Source organism: Orbicella franksi, chromosome 5, assembly GCF_964199315.1.
Source record: "Orbicella franksi chromosome 5, jaOrbFran1.1, whole genome shotgun sequence".
In the NCBI taxonomy this organism is placed as follows: Eukaryota; Metazoa; Cnidaria; class Anthozoa; order Scleractinia; family Merulinidae; genus Orbicella; species Orbicella franksi.
In genome coordinates this window covers 20564726-20574171 of record NC_138149.1, presented here as the reverse complement: position 1 = coordinate 20574171, position 9446 = coordinate 20564726, and the positions used below count along the sequence as shown (strand labels likewise).

At 38.9% G+C, this 9446-nt stretch overlaps 2 protein-coding genes across 2 annotated transcripts; one reads left to right on the top strand and one right to left on the bottom strand.

The window, feature by feature from the left end:
• Positions 1 to 278: 278 nt before the first annotated feature.
• Positions 279 to 1748, bottom strand: LOC145487852 (uncharacterized). The gene has a single exon (XM_081466643.1). It carries the CDS (start codon positions 1746 to 1748, stop codon positions 279 to 281), a length of 1470 nt encoding a protein of 489 aa, XP_081322769.1.
• A 3675-nt stretch (positions 1749 to 5423) lies between these two features.
• Positions 5424 to 8506, top strand: LOC145487231 (major facilitator superfamily domain-containing protein 6-like). Its single transcript, XM_081465955.1, has one exon. The coding sequence runs from the start codon at positions 5750 to 5752 to the stop codon at positions 7655 to 7657; it is 1908 nt and encodes a 635-aa protein (XP_081322081.1). The 5' UTR covers positions 5424 to 5749; the 3' UTR covers positions 7658 to 8506.
• The last annotated feature ends 940 nt before the right edge of the window (positions 8507 to 9446 follow it).

Here is a 9446-nt window from a genome sequence, read left to right as displayed (position 1 = left end):
TCAGGGTCAGTTGGGCCTTTCTGTGCTCTCATGGATTGACTTTGTGGCACATTCAGGCATAGGAGACATATTCAAACAACGAGTGTTTCCTGACAAAGACTTGTGGTCCAAAACTATGGTTCCTAAATTGAAATCATTTTATTTCAACCATGCTCTGGATTTTTTCTTGTTCAATGAACCTAAAACTTATTAACATTGAGGAATTTGGTTCTTGTACAATGAATTTAGTTCACATGAACTGACCTCAAGTAATCACAGTAACTTTTAAAATGTCAAAATTAGACTGAAAGAATAGGGTTTTGAAAATTGACTATTAATGATGCAACAGTCCACAACTGATTTATGCAGCCATGCATAGACAATGGTACTACTTGATCAAATATGTGCCATGCCTTCACCCGTTTGATTGATCTTTCCACATGGATCCTCACATTAGCAATGCTCATAGTCTCAAAGCATTCGTCCTTTGTGAATTGATCCTGTCTTTTGGGCGGAATATACAAACCTGCACCCTTCAAGGCCATGAGATCGCGTACATCAAATCCTTTGTCAGCAAGGTATTTATCCCCAGGCTCCACAAGACTACAGAAGTCACTCTTTTCCACAATTTCTCTGTCACTTATGCGCCCAGGATACAGGTGGCTGACAAAAGTCACCCAACAGTTGGGAGTGATGCAAATAAAGCCTTTATATGTATTGTGGGATTTGTAGTCAGAGTTCATTTCAGAATGTGTTTGATAGTCCTTTGGCATGTCACACTTAATCTCTGTGCAGTCAAAAATCCCTCGGATATCTTGATACTGGCCTTTAAATCCCTCAGGCAGATACTTCTTGATCTTATCCTTGGAAACCCATATTGGCAGGCTTCCCAGCATGATGTACAGATAGTTTACCCATGTCACTAAAATATCAGAAACTGTAGCTACAGAAACGCCATACCTGTGTGCCAGATCCCTTTCAAATAATCCTAATCTAATTCTGGTCAAAAACATCCATAGCTGATCTATTGGATCAATAATACGGCTCCTTTCCCTTTCTTTGTCTACTTCATGTAGATATGGAAATGTAGCGGTAAAGTTCTCTTCGCTTTTGCTTCGAGCAAAATTCCAACTAATTAAAGACTCTGCACAGGGTTTAACATACTCCCACAATGCCATTAGAGTATTGTAATTTGGAAAACCCGTACAAAAGAAAGTATCATCATCACTATTCTTAAATCTTTCTATACAAAACTTGGAAAGTAACAGTTGACGTTTTAAATCTGCAACGACTTCTGCCAAATCTTCATTTTGATGCTCGTTTTCAATTTTTACTTCGCTGGTTTCCAGTGGATCACCTTTTTTCTCTGAACATGCAACCGAGTATGTGATTGTCGATTTCGCCTCTCTTCTTTCGCATCGCTTTGCCCTTTCGATCTCATGACTTGACGCTTTGGTCCACTGAAACCGTGAAGGAGTAGCAGTAGGCAAAAGATCTTTCCTTTTCCCAGTTAAACTGCGCTTGTAGTCTGTAGAAACAAAATTTTCGGAGCAGCAAAACAGAGACGTGTTCGACTTAAACTTGCTGTCAGATCGTTTCATTTTCACTGCCCATTCCATCCTACGTTGAGAATCTTTCAGAAATGTGTGGAACGTGAGGTCTTTTCTGTTATCCGACCTATTAGTACATAGTGCTGCGACACAACACTTATGCGGGGTCTTTTGTGCAGCACTATTTGATCTTGCACTTTCTAACATAGCATCCGCCATAATTACTCGCGCCGACTGAAGGGCCCTTAGGCCTCGCTTTCATGTAACTTCCGGCTTATGGCGTAAGTGTGTATTCAAAGACCATTTTTGAGGTCAAAATGGTACAACTTTGAGCGCTTATAAAATCGTTAGTTTTTAAGCTAGACGTTTCAAACTTTAGAATCTTGTTTTTCAAAAGGTAAATATTATAACTAGACAAAAACAATTTTCACTTCATAGGCACTTTAATGAATTTCCGTAGTTTATCTTTTTCTCAGTTCATGAGCAGGCCCAATTCAACAAATCCTGCAATCTGATTGGTTGCTGGAGCGGGCGGAATCCGTCAAGTTGATCAGTTTATTTTCGTGAACGAATTAGTGGTAATGGTCAATCTTTCGCCCTTTTTACACTTCCATCGACAATTAATCAACGCAAGTTTATCTCTATTCACTTTAAATGGCAAGGAAAGTCACAGTAAGTAAATTCAATTGAGTTTTTTGAGGTTGAGAGTTTGTTTGGCTCTTTGAAGCTCGGCGCTGTAATGGCGCGTAATCCTGTCTCTCTGTACAATTTTAAGTAAAAAAATGAGTCAATTGCCGTTGAGTTTATCTCTATGATCATTGCTGTATTTGAAAGAATTTCTGTGGAATATACTTAACGAATTTCCTCGCTATGTGCTACTCGATTTACGGTAGAAAACTCTGATTTCGAGTGATTCGCAACGACTGAAGAAATTGTTTTTGTAGTACAAGTTCAATCTTTGAACGAAATTTCACATCGGAAAAACATTTTCGGAGAACTTAACTAGTGAACTACATGCAACTAACATAAACTAGTTCGAAATAAATCTGTACTTTAATGGTCTTTAATACATCTTTCTTTGCCTAGCACCTGAGTTACTCGCTCGTTCGCTCGTTAGATTTATTTTCGAATGGTTTGTGCACGGCGCGTAAGCCAATTCAATGACAAAGTTGCGTAAACAAACGCACTTGTAAGCCAATTTACCGCAAGAAAAAATGATAGAAATGTTATTGTCCGGCTTTGGGTCGGTTCGTATAGTGAAAAACTGTGACCTCGGGCTCGAAAATGGGGCCTGGGGCCTCGGGCATCGTTTTCAAGACCTCGGTCACAGTTTTTCACTATATGGACCTCCCAGCCGGCCAATAACATATACATGTCAATGAAATAATCTTTTCTTGGCGATCTTAAAGTTGTTTAGCTATATTGCACGTTTATCATCCAAACTTCTTCAGATTCTTAACTCTGAAATAATGTTTCCATGAGCTTGTAAACTCCAGTTGATGTAGCGTACTCATTCCACAGGGAATGCAAAGCTGACCTAAATAAACCGGAATCGCTTCGAAGATTTGAAGAAAGAATTTCACAATACCATGACTTGGGATAACTATTTGGATGGCAATTCGCCGACGAAAGTCTCACATATTAATTTTTGCGGTGGCTATTCGTTCAGATCAGTAGACTATACACAAATGCGAAGTGCCGCGAATCGAGTCGATCGTTCGCGAAGTACGTGTAAACAGACTAAGAACGATTTCAAACTTCGACTCAAATCGGCAGCGATCACCAGAATCATTTAATGAATTCAAATAAAGATAATATTTTAAATCGTCAAGATGAATTCTACAAAAATTCTGTAACCCGAACGAACCAAATCCCTTGTAATTATTATTTCATTATTACTCATTCTTCGCTGGAGACTCGCCGGTCGATCAAACCTGACGATGAAATGTTCCCAGATCTTGCTGGCTGAGGCGCTTAATGTACACTGCCAAGAACTTGATCGACTCTCACAGTTTTATACGCATTTTCTTGCTCAGAATAATGTCACGACAACTAGACGCGAGCAAGTATACGTGTGCGAACGTTAATTAAGGGTATAGAATGGTCCTATTCAATATAAAGGTGCCCGCAAAATTTTGCCTTTGCTCGAATCGCTCGCAAAAATTAGATGAGTGCTCACTTGTTCGTGCTCGCACAATTTTTCTAACTGCTCGCCAGTTCGAATTCTCGTTAAAATTGTCTGCCGTGTAGCGGAAGCATAATCTGCATCTTGGAAGCAAAATTTGATGCTGGAAACAATGTTTTCCGTATGGCAAAACCGGGAACGTTGGGGAAACATGCACTCATACGCACGCGCTGTGAATGTTTCTGGAAACATGCTTCCTCGTTTTATTGAAACTGACGCGCGTAAGAATTCTTCGCGAAAGGCACCCGCCGAAAGTAATGATGATGACATGAAAAATGTCACTATTTTTTTTTCGACCTTCAGAGCTTGTCAGAGCTGTATGGCTGCAATTGGTTAGATCTTGGAAGCCTCCAAATGAAGTTTCATTTCGTTGAATCTTTTTTAGTCAATCAGTGGGAACCACTCATTTCACGATATTTGGCACAAAAATGCCTCAGGAAATAAGTACCTGGAGTATGAATTTTTTTTTGAAATTTAACAGAGAAAATCCTAGATATTCCAGTTATCCTTCAACAAGGTGATTAAAGATTGCTGTGTTAAACTAATATAAATTCAAATAGTCTTAACTTGTGAGCATCGTTACAAGCTTGTTGCATGCAAATGACAAAGAAAACCTCATGACTCGATTTTCTGCAAATAAACAAAACTGATTTTTAAGGCTTGTTTCTATTTATATATGTTGCCATGGCAATGGGACGTACGCCATAACTATCAAAACACCAAAGTTTTTGTTAACTTGCGTGTTGCCATTTTTGGCGACCAAAGGATCAAGGGTTTTGGAGGAAAAGATGAATGAAACACTGAGTTTGGCCACCTTAAGCGCTTATAATTCAAAAACGGCACGATGAAATTTTTTTATACTACCAAATTTTGATAAGCAGGATCATGGGCCCTGGCAGGATAAGACGCAACTTGTGGCAAAGTTTAAAAAATCCTGTACTTAGGGTTCATAGCCACCTTAATTTTCAAAACGTCATAAAAGGTGTCTATATATGAATCCCCTGATCGACAGGCAAACCTTACGGGTATTGTTTCGCTATTAAAACAACATAGATGTATCACGGATGCCAACAATGTGCTTAAGCCAGTATTTACGTTATTATCTGTAAAAGGTGTCTTTTTTTATGCCTATGAGTCACTAAGCCCCCCTCCCAAACTCATAGCAAAAGCTTGCGTGACAGTCTCGCGAATACTGCTTAATGCGGGTAACTTGTCCTGTTAGAAGTGACCCGGCTCATGGTCGAAAAACTGAAGCATAACGGAGCAAAAATAACCTAAAGCAAAGAAGCTGAAAAAGAGCGAAAGTAAACAGATAAAAAGCAGTCTTGGAGTAAATGTTTTTTTCTGTGACTCATTCGCAAAGCAATTTGTCAGTTGGTCGAAGTATTATTTGTACAGGCGTCTAAAAATTTGCATCAGACAAATGTTACCCCACTTTATTTTGATTTAAACTGCACCAGCTTTTTAACGTTAAACCGAAATCTTGCATATTTTCTTTTTTGTTGATTACAAGCTCAGTTTATGGAACCAAAAGTTTCGAGGGAAAAAATAAAAATCTAGAAATGCAAAAATATATTTAAATACAAAGAAGATTTCAGTTCAAAGTCTAATATTTTTTTCACTCAATTCTACTTTCACTTATGTTAATTTGTCAATCCTAGCAACCAAAGCAATCGACAAAAATCTGATGATTATATACAGTGTGGCTGTTAATATATTCTTTATTCTTCTTATATTTCTAAGACGTCGTTCTTAGCTGCTACAATCAAGGAAATAATATTTTAAAATCGTACCGCGAAAAAAGGACATTTGGATTGTGAAAATCTTCTTGGAACGCATGTTAAGGTGGTGTTTGGCTCCGTGGAATTGACTTATTGCCTCTAGATTGAGCCCATGATGATTTCTTAACAAGAACCATATCATGAGTTAGGGTTGAAACTTCGAGGAAGGATATACCAAACGTATTCAATCAAACGAAATTGAAAAATAAGCGTCACATCTCGCTGCTGTTATAACTTTCTCCTCAAAATATTTTATGATGGGGAAAATTCTAAAAGGCGGACACTGGAAAGTAAACAAGGCACAATTGAAAACATGGCTACCCACTGCATATTATTACTTTTTCTATGGCGCACTGGGATCTCTTTTCCCGTTTCTGAACTTGTACTACCGAGCTGTTGGAATGGACCCATGGCAAATCGGAATCCTCGGAGGAATTCGGCCCCTCATCGCCTTACTCTGTGCTCCAATATGGAGCTTTGTGTCCAATAAGTATAAGATAAGAAAAATTATACTTGTTTTCTCGCTGGTGAGCTGGATTGCTTTCACTGTTCCACTCTTGCTTGTGCCACATTCGTTTGCAAGTGATCAGTGTCCCAATCAAGGAAATAACACCAGTTCGGAACTTAGCCTTACAGATGAAGATTCCTTGACAGATCTTGAAAAGAGAGAGCTAAAGAATATTTCGCTTGTAAACTATCGACTAGTTTCGTTTGAGGAACCTAACGATCTGCCAGAACACGAACAAAACGGTCGCAATTTCCAAGGACAAAGGTTACATGGAAGGGCATCCAAAAGAGACGTTGGACATACTTACGTGAAAAGTAGATCCTCATCAAGCCATTTACGATTTGCTGCTTTAAAAAGGTCATTTGTCAATAGTTTTAGTTTATCGGGAATGAAATTGGAAGTTGTGACGAGCAACAACGCAGCAAAAAGTCAACGAAAACCATTTGATTTTAAATCACGAGGTGCGCCATACTACAACAAGAGAAAGAACCCTTATTCTGATACAATATTCACCGAGTTGCTGTTTATTGTATTCGCCAGTGAAATCTTTCAGTCGCCAACAGATGATCTCAACACTCATTTTGACGGAACTTTCTTGGAACACTTGGGGGTCCTATATCAAAATGTTATTAACAACAATATCTACAGTTCTATTGGTATTGGACTCATAGCTTTTGCTACAGGTTTAACGCTCCGTTTCGCACCTAAAATAACAATCTGTGACGTCGAATACGCCAATTACCATATCGCCTTCATAATCTTCTCACTGCTCATGGCCGTAGCCCTAGTGATCTCAATCAAATTTGATTTCACATACAGAAGGCGCCGTCGCAGCTTCGAAATAAAAGAATCACTGGGGCAATTGATACCAGTGGGCAACGTCATGTTTTTATTCATAGTACTTATCATGGGTATTCTCCGGGGGGTCCTGTTCAACTTTGTTTACTGGAATATCGTGGATATAGGTGGCTCAGATCTCGTGGTAGGCTTGACGGTGGTCAGTCAGTATCTCTCCGACACCATTATGTCCCTGTCAGCTCCGATACTGATGATGTACATGGGGTATATCGGAATGGTTTATCTCGGCCTTGCCTCGTATGCCCTACGATTTCTGATCTACTCGTGGCTGAGCACCCCAGATTCCGCGTGGGTTACCCCACCGGTTGAGCTTCTGCAAGGAATCTCCCATTCCACTGCCTGGTCAGCATTTCTCTTGTACATCACCAACTACACTCCGAGATCTACCTTTCCCACAGGGTTATTTCTACTCCAGGGTTTGTATCTAGGGGTAGGAGGAAGCCTCGGAGGGATAATTGGTGGGATCTTAATCCAGGGTTATGACACCAATGTAACCTTCCGTCTGTTTGGTCTTGTCAGTGTATTGACGTGCCTGTTGTTCGTGATGATTCAGCCGTCATCAGAGTACGAGACTCTTCCATCTGAAGCAGACACCATACCCTTCCTCACAGATGAGGATGATTATTCCAGCTACAGTGAAGATGAAATTTTCGATTTCAGCCAACGTGGAATTGTTTACATCCCATCAAAAAACACTACTGGGGGATCGCTGCAAGTAAAGAAAATGGTTTTGCCGTCATACAGTTCTCCTTTAGTGCCAATTTGTATGTCACTAGCCAAGAAAGAGGTGAAATAATGAGAGATGAAGCGGAGTTTCTGAGACCTGAACTTGACCAGTTGTCACTGATTATTCTATTAAACAACTTCCTTTTATTTTCAATATCAGTTGTAAGGGAAATGGTGCAAGTTGCTCATTGCCTTTGAACCAAGGTGATGTAACTAAGGTCAATAAAAGTATCAAATAAGCGATCAGAATATTAAAGGTAAACTTCAAGGCGGACACTCTTCGTGGCTAATATAATAATAAAAGTCTTTATTATCCGGAAGAAACGTACGTGTGAATTGTTTCTCTTACCTTAATGTTAGTCCTGTGACTTGCTACTCTTACTCTTCTTCACGGTTTAAAATTATTGATTGATGAAATCTTGACACATTGCATTCTGCTAAAAATTGTCGGCCGGCCGGTGCCAATAATCGAAGTTGAGACTCTTGCCTGGTCCGTCTCGGAATTCCTGGTCTGTCTCGGAATTCCTCCCAGATGGCTATCAAGCCAGTTGGGAGCTGGTCACATTGTGAGTTCGTAATATACCCGTAGATGGTGACATCATCACTTGTATTCTTCACCATCTACGGGTACATTACGAACTCACAATGTGACCAGCTCCAGTTGGCTTGATAGCTCAGTTAGAAGAGCACTGCACCGTGTCGCAGAGGGCATGGGTTCGAATCCCGTTCAAGCCTGGAATTTTTTCAGGCCTTAATTTCACAACTGAAACAAATTGTGTGTACAACTGTGGCGATCTTTCATGTCTTCATATCTTTCTCTGCAGTTCAAACATGTGATCTTTCATATATTCACTTGTATTGTATCTGTATATGGACCAAAAGGCTAAATATAGCTTTGCATCAGGACATCCTTGTTAGGTATACGTATACCCAGATTGTCAAGAATATCTTACAAGGAATTTCCGTTCTATTTGAGTTTCCTCTCCCTTAAAATTTCCGAGTTTTCCTCCCGGAGAGCTCGCATTTCGAAAGCCGAACAATCCTCTAATTTTATTGGGAAACTTTTCAAAGAGGTTTTTGAGCCATTTGCTCTCCAATTAAGTTTGTTTTCTTGAAGGCAAACAGGGCCTCTTTTGACATACAACAACTTTGACAGGTTACACTTGTCTTAATTGAAGAAAAAAACGCAAGAGAATCGATAATCTTGAGGAAATTAAAAGATTTTCAAGTCAAAAACCAATATGTACTTGCTCGATAGCCGAATTTTTAACCGGCATTTTTGTGGTTCAACTTGAATAAGAGCCGTTCCGATCCCTTTGTAATTAATTTAAACTATTTTTGCAAATGAAATTCTAAAGCTGTCTATGTAGACTCAAAATGACTGCAGTTGAGCCTTAATAGCTCAATTTATCACTCTAGTCTTGATTTGTTTAAATTATTATTTGCGGTGCTAATGTTCATTCAATTTTTTTTGTCTAACAGTTTAACTGAATTTTAGCCTTAGTGACAAGAACAAATTGTAACTTGAGGCCAGCGGTAGGAAAAATTAAAAAAAGAGCCTTAGAAAGAAAGACCTGACTCATTTTATTGAGGGCACGTGAATCAATTGTAGCTTATTTATCTCTTAACCACGTTTACAACTGAATTTTATTACCTTGTAAAAAAAATAATAAATTTGTGAATATTCTTAAAAAAACAACAATCAAAATTGTAAATTTTAAAACAGACTATTAACATTAGTTGCATCCCTATTTCAATTTTTTCATTTTCTATTTGGAATGTTCTTTTAGTGTCCACAATTAAATAATATCAGCTAAACACTTTGACACTTAAATAAAGTTCATTCATTCATTCAGTCA